The 25,752-nt window shown below is 33.2% G+C and overlaps 1 protein-coding gene across 1 annotated transcript; it reads right to left on the reverse strand.

The window, feature by feature from the left end:
* Positions 1-11: 11 nt before the first annotated feature.
* LOC127873805 (transmembrane cell adhesion receptor mua-3-like) lies at positions 12-11,513 on the reverse strand. Its single transcript, XM_052417796.1, has 10 exons — positions 11,399-11,513; positions 10,310-10,547; positions 9,522-9,640; positions 8,481-8,525; positions 5,476-5,631; positions 4,354-4,560; positions 3,996-4,106; positions 3,628-3,738; positions 2,180-2,293; positions 12-373 (listed from the first exon to the last, which is right to left on the reverse strand). The coding sequence occupies exons 1-10, from the start codon at positions 11,466-11,468 to the stop codon at positions 99-101; spliced, it is 1,446 nt and encodes a 481-aa protein (XP_052273756.1). The 5' UTR covers positions 11,469-11,513; the 3' UTR covers positions 12-98.
* Positions 11,514-25,752: the final 14,239 nt, after the last annotated feature.

Raw genomic sequence — 25,752 nt, forward strand, 5'->3', positions numbered from 1 at the left:
AGATTGCTTGAAACCGATAAAAATAATACTGCCGTTTACATATCAAACATAATAAGCATAGCGTTAAAATGTTTTGAAAATGGAATCCGAGAAAACAATCAAATGCATATATAAAGTTTCAGGGAGTACCGGAATGGTATATTTCTCACGGCCTCCTTCAAGCTGACGTTGTTATTAAACTCAGCCAATTCAATCTCGACTTTTGCCTCGAAGGAAAACGTGACGACTGCGAACTGAAAGTTCTCCGCTCCCACTATCACGTGATCTATGAACTGGGTGACGAAATTCAGCTGTCTGGTAAACTGGTCAGGTGACTGGCTGACAGAAGAGTCAAGGAGGAATATCACGTCCGTCATAATGGGCTGACAGATATCTAAAATTTATACCATACCATGGGGTAGACTAGTTCATAAAAATAGTTATTAATATGAACGACTACTTCGTGTATATGATTTATTCATGCATGAGGACATTTCTGATTCCAAAATATAAATATACATCATGTTTTGGTTGTTGATAACTTACATTGCGTCATTTAATTTTGTTAAGAATTCAGTGATTTTTTTTATTATGTCGATATTACAATGGTTATGTACACAATTGTAGCCGCTCTATCTGTTGAATTGCAATTGAAGATGAACTGACAATGTTAGAAGTAAATCCTAATTTACACAAAGACAATTCACATCATACATATAAAATTGTGGGCTTAAAACTGAGCAAAGTAAGAAAATTATCAAAACGGTAATAATAAATACATTTTTGATTAGGGCTACTGTGTGAAAATGTTAGGCATGATACGCTACGGGCATTTGAATTTGTTGTTTTCTCAGCGAAACTACTCTTAAAACCCTGGTGTGATTCGAGTTATTAATGGTCGTTTATTAGTGCCAATTTGTTTTAGTCTTATTTCTTATTATTCAAAAACGTTATAGAGTTTGAAGAGTATTTTCATAATAGTTTTGAATATCATTACTTGACCAGGTAAGCAAGATTTTGAACAAATGTGAATAAGTTATTTTTATTTTACCGAAACACGTTTTATGAATATGGTAGCAACATAGTTCCCATTTAAGTTGAACAAAGCTTATATTGTATTGTTTATTGAAATTAATGAAAGAGGATAACCAATGATTATGACTTCCAAAAATTAACACTTAATACGGTGAGCTGACGAATCAGATATCAATTTCCCAATCGTCTTTTCTCCGGTAATTACTGAATACACCCGAAATACCTCATCTATGTGTATGCATTGAACAGGGCTACAATGGACAACATAAATGACAATTTTGATCAGGACATCTTAAAGTGATAGACCGATTAGATTTCTTAGACTCGGGGACAAGTTCATTTTGAAGGCCTATCATATTACGGAAAGCGAGCTTGGGAGGGGGAACGCGTGTTATTTACAGTTTGTATGTAATAAGTAGTATATAATTGATTTTAAATAAATCGGTCAGATAAGCTTTACATAAAACCACGTTTGCCATTTTCCGTCTTAACAACGATAATCGTGATTTTTTTTCATGCGAATAGACCGAACTCAAAAGAAATGCTACAATGTTTCTCCCAAGACAAACTTTCTCTACGTAAATTAATTAGACTATCTGTTTTTTTATATCAAAATCGTATCCTCTAGTGTTAATGGGCGTTAATATCGTATTTCTTTAGTCCATTTTCGGCCATCTTGGAATCTTGAATCCTGATTGGCGCTAAATAAACTCGAATATTTTCGATTACATTCGAGAACCGATTGTTTTGTCCAATGTCTTTCAGCGTAACCCGAGACGCTATGTAAACACTCTTTGAAAAACAGAGCGCATTCGTAATCTTCAAACGGATCTATGGACGTCGGGTTAGTAGGAAGGATTGCCTTAAACATGATATTTGAGGCAAACGTTAAAAAAGTTTATAACATATGAAGCTTGTTATTTGTCGACGTTATTAATAATCTGTTTGCACCTGGGGATGTGTTTAGCTTATGCCCAACCCTGTTTACGGAAATGGTGCACTGTAAAGTTATAACTGATGCCTATGATGTATAACAGGTTAAAACGTACACTTCAGTGTAAGAAGTATATTAAACTTTATAAATTTAAATGTATGCACCCTATGCATAATTTGCACTTTGCAGTCAATATAGTAAACAAGATACAAAAGAAAAGTTGTTAATTACTTGTTTCACAATGCGGTTTATAGTATTCATCGGAACACACGCATTCAAACATATTAACTTTGTCAATGCAGGTCCCGCCGTTCTGGCACGGAGAACTCTCGCACTCGTTGATCTCTGAAACACGGGCACTTATAAACTCCTGTTACTATGCAAATAAATGCGAGAAAGAACATTTAGAAAACAAACAAAAGAAAAAAAGCACATACTTACAACGGATCTTACTAAGACCTTGATAATTGGTTAACTGAGGAGAAAAGCTGTGTTACGAAATATAGATCCATAAATGTTTTTCATTCCTTTGGCATTCATCATACATAAATATGATGCCCAAGCAATGATACCACTAGATTCTATTGTTTTCGTTGCTTCTTTAAGTCTATAACTGCCAAGGAAAGTGGCGGTTTTATAAATTGAATATGATTTTCAATGTTTCAATGTAACTCTTGCATGGCTTTTAGGAATTTACAAAAGTCCAACTAGATCTAATTTATATCTACTTTTGTCGATTGCACATATTTGTTAACCAAATTATGAATAACTGCCAGTTCAAGTCAAAATTGATCGCGTTTTTCTTTCAATGTATCCACTATAGGACGCTCATAACCGGTTGTAGATGCATTTTTGATCTAGAAGAAGGCATACGTTTCGTTGAAGATAAACACTATATGTTAAGTAAAATGTTCTAAAGACCTATACAAATGTGGTTCCTGAATATGTCCGATTCCCCCGGCGATCTCAATATTGAAGGAATTTTGGTTATAAAACCTCGTTTTCTAATGCAAAATTGTTTGGTCATTTGAGGTCATTTTGCGCCTGAGGCTGCATTATCTGTGCAGCCAGAATTGTTAAAGCAGCCTAAGGTAATACAATTTCCAGACTAACGAAAGTTGAGACAAAAACCAAACTAACATTCTTTCGGGAACGGGAATTGAACCCGAATCGCCTAGAGCAGAAGCGTGTGAGAAGCTTGTGTTCCAACCACTGCTCTAGCCTTGCAGTCCCAAGCTATGTCATCATATATATATTAAGTTTCAGGTCTATTTACGGATGCAAACTTAAGGTATAAATCGGAAATATCCTGTTGCTGTTTTGTTTTCATTTTTAGCAACAGTCATCTTGACCGTAATCCGACTGGCCCCTTAATCAATCCAAAACCAAGTTTTGATAAAGACTATATATACTTACAATTTCAGAGCGACTTTATCATAAAAACTACAGTTATTTAGCGAAATGTGTTTTCTTTTTTCAAATGTGACTTTGACCATAACGTTACACTCTCCACGTCCTAAGTTCGATCTTCATGCACGTATTGTTATCAAGATTGGTTAATGCTAACTAAATATATTGACCAAAAATCGTTTGTTTGACGCCTCTCTTCCATACCCGAGTTAAAAATACGACATCAATAATCGAGTATAAAATGATGCAATTTTCATGCATAAACTAACCTATTTCACATCGAATCCCGATATACCCTGCATTGCATTTGCAGGAGTAGGCATTCACATGGTCGTGGCACGTGCCGTGAACGCATGGTTTGGGATTACACTCGTCAATATCTATAAAATAAAACGATTTTCATTGAACATAATTTTTCATAGTACAGTATATTCACTATGCACATATAATTATCGTACAATTTAAATAATCCTTAGTTAGTGTTTCAGTATTTATTGATTATAGTGCTTAAATTATTTCTTTGGTCTCAATCAATATAGAAACCAACTGTCTTATTAATATTATTTCGTATGCAAGAATATTTAACGGGTGTGGTGCGTGCAAACCATATTGAAGGACACGCACTCTTTGTGGTTACCTGTTTCACAATGATTACCAGTATAGCCGGGTTGGCAGCGACACGTATACCCGTTCAACCTGTCAAAGCACGTGCCATGTATGCACGGAGAACTCGCACATTCGTCGATGTCTGCAGTAAGATATAAAGCAATGTACTGTCGTTGACGTATTTGTGTCATGACGTACATATCTGATTTAAGTTGAAGACTGATACTCATCTATTAATTGTTATCAATGAAAATACATATAGAAGTGAGTCTTGTATTTGCAGTTTAACTAAAGTCCATTAGTAATATCACCAGTAATTCAATTATTGTGATTAAATATATAAATATATGTTTAGAAAATCATGTCACTAATGCATTTTGGTTTCGTACTCGTAGAACAGGTTTCATCAGTGTATCCGGGATAGCATGAGCATTTCCATCTGTCACCATCGATACTGCACGAGCCCATATTCCCACACCTACATATGTCACAGTACCAGCCGGTGAAAAGGGAAGGACACTCGCATCTGTAGGTCGTCTGGCCTTGGTGACAAGTACCCCCATTCTGGCACGTTGTCGTTAGACACCCCTGGGCCACTGTTTTGATATTATATATAACAAGGTACGTAATGCAACATAACATTTAAATATATGCATCATAAAAATTACAAAATTAAACAAATACCATTTAGGTTTGCATTAATGTCAGTTCGAATGAAAAATATTGTTGCGTTAAAATCCCATACTATTTTATTTGTGTTTAATGACGAAACCACTGTTTAAGGATAACTCAGACTAATAATACATCATATGTTGCGATTTATTAAACAGCAAATAGCATTTGATAATACTGATGTTGGTTTGTTAACACAGAACAGTGAGCAAGCATCGTAAATAACCGTTATTGTCTATAATGATGTTACTAAACATATAGTTAAGTCATCGAGGGTCATTGTGTATGTGCGTTAATCAAAAAAGTGTTATCAAAGTTAATTAATAAATTGCCAATGATTTATCAGTAAAAAACTCAACTTTAATAGTAAAATAGCAAATGTACATTATTTTTAGCAAGAGCGCGTATTCGATCATTAATTCCCACTTTTGTTGACTTAAAACATTTCGTTTTCATGGCGAAAAAAATGATTTGTTTGTTTTATCAGGGTTCTTTAACCTTACAAATATTTCATATGCAAAGTGATGAAATACATATTGACGTGCTCAAGTGCAGCTATCAAAGAAAAACATTCCTGTCTTGTTCTGTTAAATCTGGGCATAATGCATGTGCGTCAAGTGTCGTCATAGATTAGCCTGTGCAGTACGCACACGCTTATCAGGGACGACACTTTCCGCTTTAACTAGATTTTTGGTAAAAAGGGACTTCCTTTAAACGAAAAATACCATGTAAGCGGAAAGTGTTGTTCCTGATTAGCCTGTTCGGACTGCAAAGGCTAATCAAGGACGACACTTTACGCACATGCAGTATGCACAGCTTTTACAGAACAAGACACATACCATCACACGTTGAAACTGACAGAGGTCCAACCAAGTTTGCCAGGCTGTTATAGTTCTGCACATACATTAAATACTCCGGCTTGGAAACCACCTGTTGCATATCGCCTGTCGGATCGTGCATGTTCACCATGGCAACGTATATCACCACTCCGTTTTCTGAATAACGATTATTTTACCATACTCTGACTAAAAAGATTGCAAAGTAAATAATGTATTTTTGCACTTTGTCTAAGATTTTATTTGATAGATTTCTTAATGCTTTTTGCGTTCCTGTGGTTGTTTACACGATACCATCATTTTATCTACATGTCTTGTTTGTTTGCTCTTAAAACATACAATTTTGTATAAAATCTTATTGTGAATTCTTTCTGAATGTGGCTTTTGATATATGTAATGTTTAATAATCAATTTTCCTGAAATTTAGTGTTGTTTTGATGTATTGAATTTCATTTGTTAGACTGCAACAAATATTGAGAGCCATCAAAATCTTTCTGAATTGTGCAGTCCTATTGAACAAAAGAATTTGACATAATGAGACGAACAAAAGCCCCGCTCCCATGTCACCGCATGCCAAAAAATTGTATGTAGCATAATAATAAACAATGTTAAAAAAATCCGAAAATCCAATGTCTGTTTATGTAAGGAACAGGTGGTTAGCGTGTTGCAATGATATTAATTAGTGAAAACATCATTTTGAATGATAAATAATCATATTATAACGAAAAATTAACTTTTCAGAAAAAAAAATCACTATCAAATATAAATATAACAAGGTATGCAACTCAAAATCACCCGAAAAAACGGGGTGCATCGCTTTGAACAGCCATATCTTCATCAATTGTGCAGCGATGTTTACGATCTCGGTCTTATTCAACGCAGAAATGAGTTGCCTTTCTGGAAATGTATATGTCTTGCAATATTTGTACAAATTCTGAGTCAACTTTTAAGAAATAACACGATACACAACTCGCATGACCCAGTTGACACTAATCAGGCAGTATTTAAGACTGAAAGCTTCACGGAGTAAAGGGCATTTTCCCTGCAAAGTTCATGTACCTCGATACCATAATTCAATAAAACGTATGAAAAACATTATTACCGTGCTTGTCGTTACATTATGCATCAAAACTAACTGTCCAGCGCCGTTTGAAACCTTTGTTTACATACATTTCAACTAACTGACATTTTAAACACACGAGTGATTTCATTGGTCCAATGCGAAGGTGTGTCTTTACAACTGGAGATTTCATTCATGAATACTGCCTGATCATTTTCAACTGGGTCAAGCGAATTGTGTATCGTGTTATTTCTTAAAATTTGACCCAGCATGTGTAGAAATATAACAAGATATATACATTTCCCGAAAGAAAATTTATTTTTGCGTTGAATAAGACCGGGTTCATGAAAATCGCTTTCAGAAAAGTTAATTTTTCGTTATAATATGATTAATTATCATTCAAAATGATGTTTTCACTAATTAATATCATAGCCACACGCTAACCACCTGTGATGTAAGGGTGATCTTCCGTCAAAAGTGTGTACAGTTGATGCAAGTAAGGAAAGGCTGTGTGCTTTCTTGTATTTGTATGCACCTTTTTAACCTTCCTAAAAGCTTGTTATTTGGCTAGTTGTTGATTACTACATTGAGATTTTCATTATGTTTTAAGTTAAATCAGAGTGTTTTTGGTTATTAAAGGGATCTTTTCACGTTTTGGTAAATTGACAAAAGTGAAAAAAGTTGTTTCAGATTCGCAAAATTTCGTTTTAGTTAGGATATTTGTGAGGAAACAGTAATACTGAACATTACCATGGTCTAATATTGCCATTATATGCATCTGTTGACGATTTAAAAACCTGAAAATTATAAACCGTTGCAACGCGAAACGATTGAATAATTTGGAGAGTTCTGTTGTTGTCGTTTAATTTTGTTAAACTACGAAGATTGCTTATATATAGTATAAAATACGTCTCTTATACATGCTTGACAGGATGGCCGAGCGGTCTAATTGGTTTTTACTCCAGGGCTCTGGGGATCACTGGTTCGAGCCCTGCTGCGGGCTACTTTTTTACCTTTTTAAATTTTATTCTTGATTTTTACTGGAGCTTTTTAGATCCAATGTTTACATTTATCAATATAAATCATTTAATGACAAGCTTCAAAACATGCCAAAATCTGTGAAAAGGACCCTTTAAGAGGTCGAAAAAGTGTTTTATCGGTGAACATTTATTTGTGTCTTTTTAAGTGATTCAAATTGTATTACAATGGATTTGTACATTTAGTTTGAGTCCAGATAGTTCATTGACGTCTTTATTATTATTTATCCGTCCTAAGTCCTCAGCGTTCCATCTGATATATAGGTTGTATCGTCCATTATTTGTTTTTGTTTTTATTTCGCGTGCTTCCATTTGTATTTCTTTACAATCGTCACTTTTCTCATTTAAATTTGAAATTGTGATATAAAACACATTTTGGTGACAATGAACAGCATTGTCCTAACGTTTTCACAAATACATCTGCATTTAACAAATCCAGTTATTCTGGATTCCGCATAAGATAAAATATACGAATAAAATATACCATCTTTTTTAATGAAATGTCTTAAATCTTTTCTTTTGATTTTTCCCATTGTAAAAACTTATTCCACTAAATTCAGACTATCATATGTTCTTAGTTATTTCAAACACATGTGTTTCTTGAAGTAAACGCAATATGTAAAAATTTTCTTTAAACCATTTTAGTGTCCTTTGCTTTTTATGATTTGTGTAATCTAATGACAATACCAATTTTCCTTTTTATTAATTTAAGTGGTGTTTTAATTTGAATGGCTTGTAAACATGGTGATAGATCATGCCTAATTTTAATTGTAAGGGAATATATGAGGCATCCTTGTAATTGATTTAGCGAATTTGTTGATATATTTACTGATTAAAGAGAAGATAATAATGTGATTGAATAACCATAAAAATATGTCTAAAGAAATCAATCTACATTAATCAATCCTTACCTTTTAAACGTGTTGCAGCGTTAACTGGCGAAGTATCAGATTCCCCTGTAAACACATAAAAAATTCTTTGATTGATGTGAATTTTACAAAGACTGCACCAGTGTATTACGAATGTAAGCGTATAACATATTACTAACACGTGTACTGTTTGCAATATATATAATTGATAAATCGCTATCACTAATGGTTATTATATATCTGTTTGTACACATCTATTTACATTTTGCATTTCTTTAATTCATATAAAAAAGGAAAATGTTCGCATAATGTTGGATGGTAGGTTTGGTTGATTGATTGGTTGATTTTTTGTTGGCTGGAATGTTGGTTGTTTGGTGGGTAATGGGTTGGTTGGTTGGTGTTTTGGTTGGTTCGTTGGTTATTATAGACTCTTAAGACAGTATTTACTGTATTTCGTAAGCATCATTATTCCGATATGTCGTTGTATAGAAATCGTTAGAGACGGCACATGTCGTCAACATTTTTATCAGTGCTCTAAAATGACTCATTCCCAGATTTTCGATTTTTTTGAAATTCCATATAATGAATTAAGATTCATAAACCATATTTTTGAAAATTATCTAAATACTAAGAGATCTATTATATCAACGGAAAAAATACATATCTGTAAAACAGTTTGCATTCGCCGGTATTCGACCACTGCTACCACTGCACCGTTTATAATGTAGAATTATATAGCGTAATTTTACGTTCCGTTTGAAGTATAGGTATTTTCCAATTGTGTGTGTGTGAAAAGCTTTACAATTGCTTTCTAATATTATAGAATATAGTATATATATATATATATATATATATATATATATATATATATATATATATATATATATATATATATTATTTCGATAAATATATTCTTAGTAATTTTTTTGTTTTGTAGTTTTTTGTATATAATGTATACATTATTGTTTAGGTTTGTAATATGTAACTGTTTTATTTAAATTACCACTTTTACAGATCTATTCAAGTTCCCTTCAGGCTTTAACAATGTACAAATGTACGTCATATTTAGAAGATTGTTCTAACCGTCTGTTATTAAGATTGCAATTGGAATAACATTGCTCCGTTTCCCGCGCGATGACGTTAGCATAACATCGCCTAATGCAGTGAGGGCCTTTGTTGTAGACGTCGAACCGCCTGGATATCTAAAAGGGTTATCATAAGTTAATTTAATTTAATGTTTGCAAACGTTTACTTTACTTATATATGTAACATACATTTCGTGAAGCATTTACCCATGCGTGATGTTTCTAAAACAGAACAGAACAAAATGGTGTATTCATATAAACATAACAATAATGAATGCCAAAATAATTATTTCTGGGTAATCAATTAGTCTATTTCTACAATATAAACAAATATTTATTTAAACAGGAAATTTCTATATTAATCTATATTTAAATTTAGATCTATTGAACAGAATCGTTAGTGTATGGAGCATTTGCGCGAACGCGTTACCATATTAAATTTGATAAATCGATTGTAACTCATGCTGCTTTCATTCATAATTATTAAAAAACACAAACAAAAGTGTTGGTTCTATAATATAAAAAAATTGGTTAGGTATATTTATACTTGATTCCACATAGGAAAATTCTCGTCTTATTCGATGATGTTTCACATACATACGGACTGAGATTATAAATAAGGCTTTATAAGGGTACATTATTTTCAAATACTTTCACAGTGAATGACCATACAGATTTCCGGTTAAATGTAAACATGTTTAAAAGGAATGCATATATTTCCGTTATGGTTGTATTAATTGAAAAATGTATAAGACAGTACTTGCTTTCCAAAAAAATGAAACTTACGTAATCTTAAATATAGCGTCTTTTAAATCACTTGCACTCGAGAATGTGTTCAAGTCAATCGGGATATAGAAATTATCTGAAAACACCATGACACCAATCTGCGTCTTCAATGGTCCTATCTCGAATAGGTCGACAAATCTGGACATGAATTGTTTGGTTGCTAGAAATCCGTCCGCCGTTACGCTGCCAGAGCCATCGACCACGAACACTATATCTAGGTTGTTGGTAGGCTTACATGCTACAATTGAGAATATTCGTACCACCAGTTAAACGTTGATATGCGAACCTATTTAATCGAGTTTGCTGTTAATATTCGTCAAACATAATATATTATATAAAATATAACAAAATAGCACCATGCAGATGAACTCGAAAATGGTATTTAGAGTGAAACCTGCATGCAGCATAATATCAAAGATATCTGAAATCCGTATCGGATATGCTTCGTATAGAAATTACGTGAATACCATTTGCAATTTAAATATATTTTAAGCGTATGCAATAGTATTATAAGAACTTAAGTATCTTAGAACTAAGTATGTGTAATGTTGAACAACATCATTATAATAACAAATAGGTAGAACATCCAATTCACTTAAGCTCGAATGGTCATTGTCGGCTTGAGTACTACTTAAATGTACCCCGGGTACTATTAAGTATACTTAAATGCACCCCGGGTACGAACATTTTCTTACACGTACCCGGCCAAATAAGACTGTACCCGTATTGAATTCCCGCCTAAAATCCGATGTCGTTAAACACGCTACAGAATACAAAAATCTATTTGAACAAAACATGCCTCGACATGCTTTTTGAGTATGAGTTTCGATAACACATGGGTCATTTAACAGAATTCAGACATAAATATGATAATAATTAATTTGCAAAAAGAGCCGACAACAACAAATTTAGAGAGTAACCGGGGTACATTTAAGTAGTACCCGAGCCGACAATGACCAATCGAGCGTCACTTAAGTCTACAAATCTTTCTTTCTATGTACAATGCTTCGTAATATTATGACATTTTTGTATAATTAAACTGTTACTTGTATAATAATGGAAATGACTGCTCCAAGCAAGATTACTTACTGTTTCCATGTACACATTTTATAATCTGCAATATATTCCAAAATATATATACACGCTGTTGAACAAACATGGTAAATGTCCATTATACAATATCAAACTCGAAGCAACAAGGAAGTAAAGTTGATTTAAATCAATAAAATCTACTGCGAACTGGGGTAATCGATAAGAGGAAGCTCTAAAGGTCGAGCAATTTACAGCAGATTTATTGGTCCAACTTGAAATAAACTTAAATGTAATACTATATACACTGTACTCGTACTTAAATACAAAAAAATATGGAAATAAGTTGGCAATAAATAAAACGAGGACATTTATTGCATTGTTTTTTAAGTAGAAACGATCCTTTGTTAATGTTTTTATATATTTATCGTATCGTATATTTTTATATAAATAACGTTCGTTTATTGTTCACTCCTAAATGTTGGTAAGTTGTTACAACCAACTGTCTTTACATACTTAATTGCATGAATAACTATTTATCTAAGAACTCTTAATGAGTTCAGAAGCGTAGCGAGACCTCCAAGGATGTGCTGGCATATTTTAGGGGATCAGGGGTCACATCCCCCACCGAAAAAAGGCCAGTGGTGGGCGCATACGCGATATTCGTTTCGTTGAAAATATTTTAAACATATATATATACAGTTTTGGCAACATATGGCGATTCAGTGCATGCGTTGTAAGGCGATCCTCGCCCATGGTAGAGCGAATGTATGTCTTAATACGCTTCATATCGCGGAAGGACCGCTTGGTATCAAACGACAATATATAATTGTCCTGTTTATGCTCTATTAAAACTTTATAAAAATAGACAACGTACTTACTCAAGACATGTCTGGCTCTTTGACAAGGGCTATTTTACTAAATTGCGACATGATACTTCCAATTTTGATTGGGACTCATTACAAAACGAAAATATTGACATCTATATAAAAAACATAACTGACAATATAATTAAATTATCCAGTAAATGTATACCCAACAGAGATGTCCTAATTCGTAATTATGACGCTCGATTGGTCATTGTCGGCTCGGGCACTACTAACATGTACCCCGGGTACTCTTAAGTATACTTACATGTACCCAAGTATGGTAAATATACTAAAACGTACCCGGTAATTTGAACGCTAAATCGGTCGTTGTCGGCTCTTTTTTTTAAAAATTAATCATGTTCACATTTATGTAAAATTCTGTTAAATGTTCTCTATATAATCAAAACTCATACTCAAAAAAGCATGTTGATGCAGTTTTTTTTTAATGAGAAGTTTGTTTAAACAATATCGTTTTACGGTAATCGGTTGCGCGTTTTACGACTTCGGATTTTGGGCGGGAATACAACTCGGGTACAGTCTAATTTCGACCTGATACGTTTAAGTATATTTACCGTATCCAGGGTACATGCAAGTATACTTAAGAGTACCCGTGGTACATATAAGTAATACCCGAGCCGACAATGACCAATCGAGCGTCATTATCACAACCAAAACTCAATCAAGCCTCAGTAAACTTAATATGAAGAAGAACTAGTTCTAAAGGAATAGCCTCTAGGGAAAGCTTCTGGTCCTGATGGGATAAATAATTGATAGCTCCGTGAATTGTCCTTAGAATTGTCTGGTCATCTGAGTACGCTCTTCACTTCGCACGAGATCCTTCTCGTCAATCTGGAAAGACGTCAATGTTTGTCCAATTTTTAAATACGGCGACCCGAGACTTGCAAATAACTACCGTCCAATAGCATTACTAAATACACTTGGAAAAGATTTTGAAAGATTAGTTTTCAAGCATACGTTCAATTACTTGCATGACTACAATATCCTAACGCCGTACCAATCGGGTTTCTTACCTGGCGATTCCACAACAAACCAATTAACGTATCTTAATAATATGTTTGCCAAAGCTGTTGATTCGGGTAAAGAGGTCAGAGTAGTATTTTGCGACATCGACATATCAAAAGCTTTTGATAGAGTGTGGCATGACGGCCTAGTTTTTAAAGTAAACGAAATTGGAATATCTAACATTATGCTAATTTGGTTTAATTCGTATCTTTCCAACCGTAGTCAACGAGTTGTCCTACCAGGTTCCTGTTCTCAGTGGAGTGTCGTACTTACACTAGATACCTTGTTATTCCTTATCTACATCAATGACATTGTTAATGACATATGTTCAAATTAGATTATTTGCTGACGATACCTCACTTTCAAACATTGTTGAAAATCCAACTCATGCCGATAACACTCTGAACGATGATCTCCAAAAATATCCGTCTGGGCGTCTAAATGGCTAGTAAATTTCAATCCGAACGAAACCGAATATTTGCTTGTATCTAAAAGCACACACGACCATGCGCACCCTACACTACTTATGAATAAAACTCCAGTTAAAAAGGTTTCTTCTCACAAACACTTTGGTGTAATTCTTACAGATCATTTAAACTGGGCAATCTATATTTATTATGTAAAAGAAAAGTGTTGGAAACGAATAAACGTAACGAGAAAACTCAAATTTAAACTAGATAGACAATCTCTTGAAACTATTTACATCTCGTTTATTCGCCCAATTATCGAATACGGTGACATCTTATTCGACGATTGCAAACAGGCCGAAAAATATGAGCTCAACAGAATTCAACACGAAGCAGCAAGAATTGCTACTGCCACAACGAAACTAGTATCTATTGAAATACTTCAATCAGAAATCGTTTGGGAATCTTTAGAATCTAGGCGAAATAAACACAAACTCATTATGTTTTACAAAATGAAAAATGTTGCATGTTCCTGATTACCTTGCTATCCTTGTCCCGCTTACAGTAGGTCGGTCTGTCCCGTACTATTTAAGAAATAGTAGCGACATTCAAAACGTCAACTTCCGAACATCATTTTATAAGAACACATTTCTACCCTCAACCATCGCCAGTTTCAATTCCTTGCCAAGTCATATTCAGAATGCCCACTCTATAGCCGCATTTAAACATATGTTAAATACTATCACTGAACCTTCCGAAAGTCCAAAACATTTGTATCATGGACCGCGAAATCTTCAAATTTAACATACACGTCTTCGCACCATTTCTAGTTATCTTGCTGCCCATCATTTTAACAAAACATTATTGACTCGACTAACTGCATTTCTTGTGACGAAATTGAAGACTACAACCACTTTTTCTTTCATTGCGCTTAGTTCAGTGTAGTACGAATTCAGCTTACAAATAGTGTATCGAAGATATGCTCTCCATCACTATATGTGTTTCTGTTTGGCGATCCTTCGCTTTTTTTCGATAAAAATTGTATCATATTTAACCATGCTCAGCGCTTCATTAAATCAACAAAGAGATTCTAGCCGCCATCCATTTTCTTCTCTCTGCCATTATTCTCCTCCATAAATTTCTACCTCGAAATCAATACTATTGTTCTGTTTATGTTTCCCTTTTTCCCCACAGTTTCCATTTCTTTTCCCCTGAAAAATTGCTTATGTTTGTTTTTATCAATGTTAGTGTACTTTTATATACGTTGCATTTTGTATTTTGTTTTTGGACTTGTATATAAGTTGCACTTTGTATTTTGTATTGCCAACTCACTACGACGTCATGACAAAGTCATGCGTAAATATATTATTTCGAGAGAGAGGGCTCCAATAAGGTTCGCCTTTCAGCCCAATCCTATGTCAATGTCATGTAACTTGTGAATATGTTTTTATGTCGTAATAAATAAGTTTAAACCAATACATGATTGTAAACCTTCGATATTCCATGGTCCATTACCACAGATAAACAACACTTTTCCACGTGGCTTATTGACGAAGGCAACGCACTGTTTCAGTCGGCATGATTGATGACGCCACCTTAAATGTGACCTTTTGAATCACCTCTGCATTAATTGATATGAACCGGTAATTGCATTCGCTTAAAAAGGAAACGCAAAGTATTTAATATAATTTACTGTAAATAAATATAATGCAATAAAATAACTCAGTTTATTACCGATACATTTGGTATACTCCGCATTTGTCAATTTTACGTTGAAGTGTTGTTTGTCTAGTGATATCTTCTGTTTAAAGTCTAAAGACAAGTAAATCAGTACTTGCTTTGAATATCACTGGCTATTACACGGCATTTTGAAAGTAATTCGGTTAACATATTCATATAGCGGCGTCTATTTCTTCTGTATTGTGACATTTCACACAAGTTCAATAGTAATCACTTAGACATTAAGTGTTCAATTTTAAATTAATTTTGAATGTACAACTCGACTGCTTTATACGACCACCAAACGTTCCAGTAGAGCAAAAGTTTAGGCAAAGTTTAATTTATCACGCGCTTTAAAAGGTCATTTCTATAAAATGCACAGCATATTCAAGATAATTAAGTCAAAGCTAATAATCATACAAGGTATAATGTTGTAGGACCGTTTCCGAATTCGAAAACACACCATATCTAGGTAAGGCTTTATAGGGATGCATTTATCTAGTTTGTAAGATATTTTATAAATAATCGTGAGACAGTTAGATTTTGAGATAAGTTTATGAACCTAATACAAATAGGATTCATCAGTTCTCTGTACTGAAAAGTACATACCTTTCCCTTACTTTTCCTATGCAAATTCCGAAGAAAAGTCACGTGTAATATTGTAATCATTAACTGTTTATGTCTATTAAATGTTAAAACAGTGACATTTAGTGTTATATGATGTTGTAAACCACATACAAAATGTAGAGACAAATATGATAAATACTTTAATACTTTACTCCCAAACAATATTTAAAAGAAGAAATAATTAGCGGGTTTGAGATGTTACACATTACAGAGCTAAGGCTCGAACTATTATTTTACATTTGAATATGTAAATCAATTTAAATACACTAACAGACAAGTTTAATATATAACACGACATTTCGTTCGATTTGATTCGAATTGAGACTTCGGCCTCGTTCAAGAAGACACTTGCAGGCCGAACATCAAATGGTAAAAGTAATATTTTTGATAAAAAATAAACATAAGAACGCTAACATGTATCATAGACATTGTATTACAATGTGAAATATCTTTAAAAGAAAACATATGTGTTCACATCAACTCCTTATTTAACTGATTAGAGCCAATACGAATAACGAGCGCATGGATCTAACCAGAATCATAGAGTTTATGAATGGCGTCTGTCATAAATTGAATATAAATAATTGCTAACTGAAAACTTAGCTGCCGCATATTAAAAATGGATTAATTTATAAGTGCTGTATGTAATAAATACTCATCAATCTAGAAAGCGTCGATAAGGTATAATGAAAAAAAATCATCATTACCCACACGCAAAGGTACACAATACGTTTAAATATATCTTGAGACGGTGTAGCAGATCAAGTAACACTTGCTCTAGTTCTTAAATTATTATTTAAAACAGTGACCCATACGCGGAGCAAAAAACAACAACAACTATTATCGTTATTATTTTTGCTACATTGACATCATTTCGCAATAATATTTCACTTCTCATGACCGAGAATGTACAGCGCAATCAGGCTAGAGGGGAAAATGCGACATTGGACAGTATTTAGAGGATAATACACGGCTGAGCCGGGCCGGGCAGTGATAATCGGCCCGCAGGGAGCATAACGGCCCGAGAGCCTTTTATCACTGCCCGGCCCGGCTCAGCCGTGTATTAACGTCTATAATATATATCTTACTTTTATACTAAATTATAGATTAACAAAGGTTTTGAGTCATAAAATCATACTATTTTGGTCCTTCACTAAAATTTATGAGAAACCAGCTTTCCGTACTTATATGTTCATTGAATTAATTGCGCAATTTATGACATATCTCATGTGACGTAATTTAAATGACGAAACTAACTAGACGCTTTGGATTTACAACAACAAATAGGACTTTAGTCCAGTCAATCTACACTTTGACCTCAAACAAATTGCAACAGAATTTCTGAGTGCGCAAATATGTTGATTTAAGCATTATATAAATAATATTAAAAGTCTAGAAAAATCCATGTTGGGGAAAGTTGTAAAATTTATGATTTTTTTTAGTAATTTTAAATTATATTTTGTGACTAGTCTCGACTACCATAGATCTACGCACGAATAACATCGTCTGCAGATGAACGATAGTGGGCTTCGATTATTTCTTAAAAGCCGGACAGTTGAATATAAGGATCAAAATTCGAATGAGAAAGGTAAGTCTAGCAATATATCGTGTAAGTACCTATTATCGAACAGAACCTGATATCGGACGGTTTGTTTTGGTTCTATATGCGCATGCGCAAAAGTGCGCATGACGTCACATCCATAAACAAAGGGTCATTTATGAAGTCCGTGACCTACTTGTCCACTAAGCTTGCAACAAATGCGCCGAAAACAGGTAAAAGAAATGCATTTATTGTTATTTACACGGTTTTATGTATTTTTTGCTATTACTTTTTGAATGCATTTATCAAAACGTGCATTTACACACCAAAAAGCGTATTTCCATTTGCAATTTTGGTTGCAGCAGACGTAGATTTTTTCGTCGAGTCCGGGTCACGTGACAGTCATGTGATAGTCATGTGACTTTGTTTTATTATCGCTCTTAGAGCTACAGCACAGTTCCGAAAAAATATTCCAGCTTTTCTTTCTTGACAATTGATCATCATAAAGTTAAGTTTGTTTTTCTTTTTTTTCAGTCTAATCCTAAGAAGATAATTAAACACAGAGGTCTTTACTCACCAACAGCTCTTCACAATGCATACCTTAAAGTAAAAGACAGTGGCTTGCCAGTAAGAACTGTTGCAAAACAGTATGGTATTCCTCATACTACACTATGGGACCGTGTGAAAGGGGTTATTGACCCTGAATGCCTCAAACCCGGACCAGCTCCACTCTTCTCTCAGGAAGAAGAGGTCAAACTAGTTGACCATGTCAAGACAATGGCTGCCCTTGGGTATGGTTATACCATCAGTGAAGTTGTAGCAAGTGCTACAAACTATGCAGTGTTCCTTGGTAAAAGGCCAAATGATAAACCTTTGTCTGTGAAATGGTTTAAGGGTTTCCAGCAGCGATGGCCTGAGTTGCGAGTTGTTCGTCCGAGGGCACTGTCCAACTACAGAGCTGAAGCCACATCAGAGGCCAATGTTCATGAATATTTCAACAATTTGATGAGCGTTGTTGAAAAACATGACCTGCACAACAAACCTGAGTGTGTCTATAACATTGACGAAAAAGGTATCCAAACAGAGCATACCCCACCATTCATAATAAGTGGCACATTGAAGGCACCAGCAGTTACTTCGTCAAGGTCCTGCGTTACAACAATAATTGGATGTGGAAACGCATTAGGCACACAGCTTCCACCATTCTTTGTTTTCAAAGGGAAACGCCTGAATGCAGATCTGTTACAAGGGTCTACACAAGGGTCATCAGGGTGTATGTCTGACAGTGGCTGGTCAAATTCAGCTGTGTTTTTACACTACATGGACACCCATTTCCTCAGATATGTGCAAAGAGTGGACAAGTCACAGCCTATCCTTGTTCTGCTTGATGGTCATAAAAGCCACATAAATGTTCCAGTGCTGGATTGGGCAAAGAAGAATAACATTATTCTATTCATCTTACCGGCCCACACAAGCCATGTCCTTCAACCCCTTGATGTGGGTTGTTTTGGACCCCTTCAAAAAATCTACAACTCCATGTGTCACAGATTTATCAGAGAAAATCCCTCTACAAAAATAACAAGGTACAATGTTGCTCCTCTTGGATCTGCAGCATACGTAGCAGCATTGTCTGTGGAAAATCTTCGATCTGCCTTCAAGAAATCAGGTGCTTTTCCTGTTGACGAGTCAGCTGTTAGCAAGGAGCATTTTACCACTTCGCTACCATATGTTGCTGCACCATCTGTTCCTGAAATCAACAAAAACATGCATGAAAGAAATACTGATGTTTTCTTCTATGAAGCAGAAGTTGTCATTAACAAAAAGAAAGAATTCAACAATGCAAAGAAAAAGAATAACATTCTTGAATTTACATCTGGCAAAGAAATAACAGATCCGATAATTGAACAGAAACTCAGGGAAAGAGCTGAAACAACAAATGAACAGAAAAACAAGCAACAAACTGAACAATCCAACAAACATTCGAAGCTTATGCCCACAAAAGAAACAGTTTCACAAACAAGGAACAAACAACTGAAAAAAAAACAATCAACAAAACAACACACTTACCCAGAGCCTGGACCCTCCCATCTAAACACTGATGTTGAATCCTCTGAAGATGAAGATGATGATGAAACTTGTTGTGTATGCAGCCTCTTTCAGCCAAAAGAACTTTTTTTTTTTTTTTTTTTTTTTTTTTTTTTTTATTCAATATCATACATATAATGTAAACATGTATATGGTCACACAACACAGTGATTGTTTAAAGCAATACAGTTCAGACATGTTATACAAGATATGCTCATATATATATATATATATATATATATATATATATATATATACATATATATATATATATATATATATATATATATATATACATATATATATATATATATATATATATATATTATTATTTTTTTTTTAGAGAGAAAAGAAAAGAACAACAGAGGAATAGTTATGAAAAATGATGAGTTGTAAAAAGTCGGAAGAAAGCATACTGTATTTGTGTGTTTTGTTGTTTCTTCACAATGATCTTGTCAGATTGAAAAACTATATATATATAGACATAAACAAAACTATTTTAGAAAGATAAACTAACATCAGAGTGAAAATGTATATAAGTGGACAAAACATTATGAGAATTTAATCCGATTCCATTTTTGTTCAAAGATTTGTAATGTGTCATTACTGAGGGCTATTTCTTTCTCAATCTGGATTTTTAGTTTAAGACTATGGACAAAACAATTAAAATTTGGTACTTGTTTTTTGTACTTCATGTTTAAGATAAAATATTTCATCAATATAACCATAAAATTCACAATATTATTACCGTCTATTGATTTCAATGAGTTAATTCCGAAACTTACATTTAAGAAAGATAGTTTAACGTTTAGTTGCTGTTGTTCAAGAAAGGATGTTAATTGATTCCAAATAGGCTGGATGTGTTTGCACTCCCAAAAAAGATGTTCTATAGTTTCAATGTTTTCACTGCAGAAGTCACACAGATTTGAGTTAGATAATTTGCATTTATAGAGATATTTATTTGTAGCTATAATTCTATGGATGTATTTATATTGAAAATTTCTCAGTGTGCTTTCAATAGTTGCTTTATATGGCATGGTAAATATGTGTTTCCAATTAAGTTCATTTTCTCCAAAAAGGACTTTCCATTTATTTTGGATTTTGGAGTTTTCCGTAGGGTTTTTAATTTGTAGTTTGTAAAATATTTTATTTGTTTTGTTTTTTCTTCCAAGTATGTTTTCTACAAATATTGTTTGAGTACATGGTGTATTATTTGTATTGATTTCAGATTTAATATGTATGGGTATGCTTTTGATTAGTGTGTAGTATTTCAGAAAATTATTTGAAGGTATTCCGTATATGTAGCATATATTATCAAAAGAGTAGAAATCCTTAATTCTGTAGTCATATAATTGGTCGACATATTTAATGCTTCGTTCAAACCAATCTTTATAGAAAAACGTCTTATTGTTTGAAGTTATGTCTTTATTGTTCCATAAAATTGTTTTACTACTGGTTTGGGTTTCTAAGTTATGAGTGACATCACTCCACGCTGATAGAACATCAGACAGAAATATGTTTTCGTTTGCAATTTCATGTAAGATAGTATTGCTGATGTTACATTCAAAGAGTAAGGAGTCACCATATTTTTTTAGGATTTTCTGGTAGAATAATTTCCATTTACTCGTATTGGTATTATCTAGGTATCTTTTAACCCAGCTGCATTTGATTGCATTCAAGAATGAGTCAATGTTCGTTAATTGGATACCTCCATTTTCTACAGATTGAATTAACTGAGTTCTTTTTATTTTATCAGGCTTACCGTCCCATATGAAATTAAATATTGTTGATTTTATATCGTTAATAACATCATTTGGTGGATTTGGGAGAACTGTTAATACATATATTAATTTAGGAAGTGCAAACGTTTTTAATACTGTGTTTTTTCCGATTAGTGTAAGTTTACGATGATGCCATGATTTTAAGCAGTTTTTAAAATTATGTAATTTAGGTAGTATGTTTTTAAGAACTGTATCCTTTTCATTATTTGTGAAAGTAATTCCTAACGTTGTGGCTTCATCGGATGTCCAATTAAATTTCATTTCTTTTTTATATAGAACATTACTTTGTTTTAATTTACCTACTCGTAGCACGGTACATTTACTTTTGTTTAGTTTAAGACCCGATGTCATTCCGTAAAGGGTTAGCGACTCTATTAGGTTATGGAAAGAATCGTAATTGTCGTTTAAAAAGTAGGTGGCGTCGTCAGCAAATAGGGATTGTTTGATTTCTTCGTCAGGTTCTAGTGATATGCCTTTTATGTGTTTATTTGATTGGATGTGATGTGATAGATACTCGATGCAAATAATAAATAGCGATGATGAGAGTGGACATCCTTGTCGAACCCCTCTTTCGATGTTAAAACTGTTTGAAAAGAAGCCATTGTTAATGATTATACTATTAATATCGGTATAGAATAGTTTGACCCATTGAATGAGACTTTCACCAAAGTTCATATTTTCTAAGCCGTAGAACATAAATGAATGATCAAGCAAATCGAATGCCTTTTCAAAGTCTGCAAAGAATATTAGACCAGGACTATTTGAATTGTTGAAATAGTTTATGCATTCTTGGATAAGACGAACGTTTTCACCAATGTAGCGTCCTTTTATGAAACCAGATTGAGATTTTGAAATAATTGATGGTAATATTTTTTTTATTCTGTTTGCTATACTTTTAGTTGCAATTTTATAATCATTGTTAAGTAAACTAATCGGGCGCCAGTTTGATAAGGATTCTAAGTTTTTTCCAGGTTTTGGAATAAGTGATATAATACCTTGTTTTTGTAGCGTAGTTAAGTTTTCGTTGTTAAATGAATAGTTAAGTGAATTAATTAGATGTGTTTTTATATCATTCCAGAATATTTTATAAAATTCGATTGTGATGCCATCTGATCCTGGGCTTTTGTTATTTTGCATTTCTTTTAGGGCTAATCCACATTCATATTCATTAAGTAATCCGTCGCACAGTTGTTTTTCCTCCTGGTTTAAAGCGTGATGTGTATTTTTAAAGAGGGTGTTATTTTCAACATTTTTTCGTTTATAGAGGGTTTCGAAAAATAAACGTTGTTCTTCTAGTATTTGAGCTCTGTTTGTTATATCTTTGCCATTGACTACTAATTTGTGTACAGTTTTTTGTTCACTTCTACGTTTTTCAATGTTTGCGAAATATTTTGTGTTTTTTTCATTGTGTTCAACATGATGAGCACGCGCTCTAAGTATTATTCCATTGAGATGTGTATGATAGATTCCATCTAGTATTTGTTTTTTTAATGTTATTTCATTTTCAATGTCGGTGGTATCATTTGTGTTTGTTTGATGCAATTGTTTTTCAAGTGTTTCAATGGTTTTGATGGTTTCAGTTTCAAGTTTGTGTGTTTCTTTTTGTTTAAATGATGTGTATCTAATTGTTGCGTTACGTATATTTCCTTTAATTACTTCCCATAAGGTGTTTGGGTTTGCATCTTTATTATTTTGAACTGTATTTAATATTTCCTGTTTTATTTGTATTTGGTATTGTGTATCTAATAAGACGCTGTTGTTAATTTTAAAGTATCCTGGGCCTCTTTCAGGTTGTATATTGTGCAGTTTAAGTTCAACTAGAGAGTGGTCAGTCATAAATCCTGGTTTTATGTTACATGTGTCAATAATGTTGCAAAGAGATTCAGATATTAAAAAATAGTCTAATCTACAAAATATTGTTGGTTTTGTGTTTGAGTGCCAGGTGAATTTGCTTTCGTTTGGATATATTGTACGCCAGATGTCTATCATATTGTAGTTTTCAATTATGTTATTTAAACTATTTCTATTTTTAGGATGAGTATAAAGGTTTCCATTCTTTTTGTCTAATAATGGGTTAAGAACAGTATTAAAATCACCACCGATTATAATGTTTTTATCTTGGTTATTAATTATGAAGGATTGTAATGTTTCGTAGAATGTGGAATCATCTATGTTAGGGCCGTAAACATTGATTAATGTTAATTCTGTTTCGTGTATTTTGATATCTATACTTGCTTGTCTGCCAATTATTATTTCTTTAAAGTTATTGACTGTGATCCCTATATTATTTTTTATAAGAAAGGCAATGCCTTGTTTATTAGTATGTTGTCCACTAAGATAGATGTCTCCGTCCCATTCATCTTTTAAGGTTTGTGCTAAAGTATGTGTCAAGTGACTTTCTTGTAGTAGGCATATACTATATTTTTTTTCGTCTAACCATTTGAAGATTTTAATGCGTTTGTCTTTATTTTTTAGCCCTTTTACGTTCAGAGTGCATAATTTAATCATTTAAAGAGAGGGAGGGTGTGTAAATATTATTATGTGGGTTTGTCCAGTAAGTTTCTATTTTAAAGATGTCCATACATACATACAAAAATAGAAAGCAAAAATTAGAGATACAAAAATATGAATATTCTATAAACATGAAGAAGTGAGAAGAAATAATCACAGAAGTGAGAAGAAAACACAATATAAAACTTGTCCCCAGTAGAGACATACAAAAAAGGTCAGTAAAATACAACATGTGAATATACAAAAACAAGCAAATGTGCTAATGCAAGGTAAATTGCCCTAAGTATAAGAAATAAATTATATGTATCTAATGTTCAATTATATACAATGATTTCTCAGATGCGTACGTATAACTAATTTGCAGGATAAATTTTAGCAATTCATTATTTATTTTAAGTTGTTTTATTGTATTAGTTATATTTGTTATAAATACGTATATACATTCTTATACACACATTTATATATATACTTATATGTGCAATCATTTTAAAAATAATTATTTATTTAAACATTATAATGCTTTTAACTATAAGAGTTGGTTCAGTGAGCCGCCTTTTAAAATGACATTACTTTGATGTTACTACCCCGTGTACATTTATTCCAAAAGAACTTGCTAACTGCGTATCATTGATATTTGTAAAGTGGGCCAAGTGTGACTTTGATAACTGTAGCCACTGGGTGCACTTGCAGTTTTGCACAGCCACAAATGTTGTTAGGAGAAATGACCCGTTCTATTGTCCTTGCCACAATATTGCAGAGGAATAGACTTGTTTTTTTGTGTTCAAAGCTACATGCTTTTCTAATTTTGTTAATTTTCATGTTTCAAAAAAAATTGTTCAGTTTCATGTTTGTTTTTATTCACTGGAGTAGTATTTATGAACTGTTCGGTAATAGGTCATGTTTACATCGGCCGCCATTTTGTTTTGTCTGCTAGAGGTGACAATAAACAAGGAATCATTGTTATGAATTCTTGACGGATATTTGCTTGAAAACTTTACAGATAAGTTATTTAATGATTGAACTGTTAGTTATTTGTTAGAACAAATTGTTTTTGTTATTTTAAGTGTTTGCAAATTTAACTTAATTTCTTAGGTGTTCGATAACTGGTTCGTCCACCATATATATTTTATTCAATAATTTATATTTTTGCGCATGAACAGGCTTAAGCGGTGCAGAATGTCCTTAAATGAAAAATGTAATGTGTTTTCGTGTTTTCTCATTGATGACAATCCAAAAACGTTTATAAAAGCATGTTCCGTCTCAAAACAGGAGCTTCAATGATCTTTGTGTTATGTGTTATATTTCGTCTGTACATGTATTATATGCTGCTTTTGATTGCTTCAGCTATTACCAAAAATCGATTTCTATCGGTGGCGAGAATTTGTTGAAAAATAAAAAACTACGGAAGCCTGAATCTGCCATAAAATCTATAAACGGATTTAAAAACCGAACGTTTAAATGGCCTCTTTAATGTATACATAATAATCGTCATGATTGCCTGTAAAAATTCGCATAGACGTCTATTTCAATAAACTGCTTTGATTATAACCTTAATGTATACATTATATACTACGTTGATACTTGTAATCTTGCTTTTTATTTTTTATCGTAATTATGTGTATAATCAAAGAAATATTTAATGATTGTGGTGTTTCGATGGTATGTGGCCCACTCGTTGATTGTGTAAAATTGTATTCCAATATTCCAGCAGGCTCGTGAAAAAACAAAGGCACTGAATCAGTTCGTGCGATAAAATCCATCATAACACCGTAGTCATCTATTAATCCTATTTTTGTACCTAGTTTCTAATCTGAAACAAATACTGTTAGAATGATAGAATTCCCGTAGTTCA

The sequence above is a fragment of the Dreissena polymorpha genome, chromosome 3 (assembly GCF_020536995.1).
Source record: "Dreissena polymorpha isolate Duluth1 chromosome 3, UMN_Dpol_1.0, whole genome shotgun sequence".
Lineage (NCBI taxonomy): Eukaryota > Metazoa > Mollusca > Bivalvia > Myida > Dreissenidae > Dreissena > Dreissena polymorpha.

Bases quoted from the DNA above. Each gene is read 5' to 3' on its own strand.
- LOC127873805 (XM_052417796.1), bottom strand. From the start codon at position 11,468: ATGTTTGTTCAACAGCGTGTATATATATTTTGGAATATATTGCAGATT. The intron at 8,526-9,521 runs GTTAGAACAATC...ATGTGTTTACAG, and splicing joins TGCAATCTTAATAACAGACG to GGGAATCTGATACTTCGCCA. The intron at 5,632-8,480 runs GTAAGGATTGAT...ATCGTTATTCAG, and splicing joins CGCTGCAACACGTTTAAAAG to AAAACGGAGTGGTGATATAC.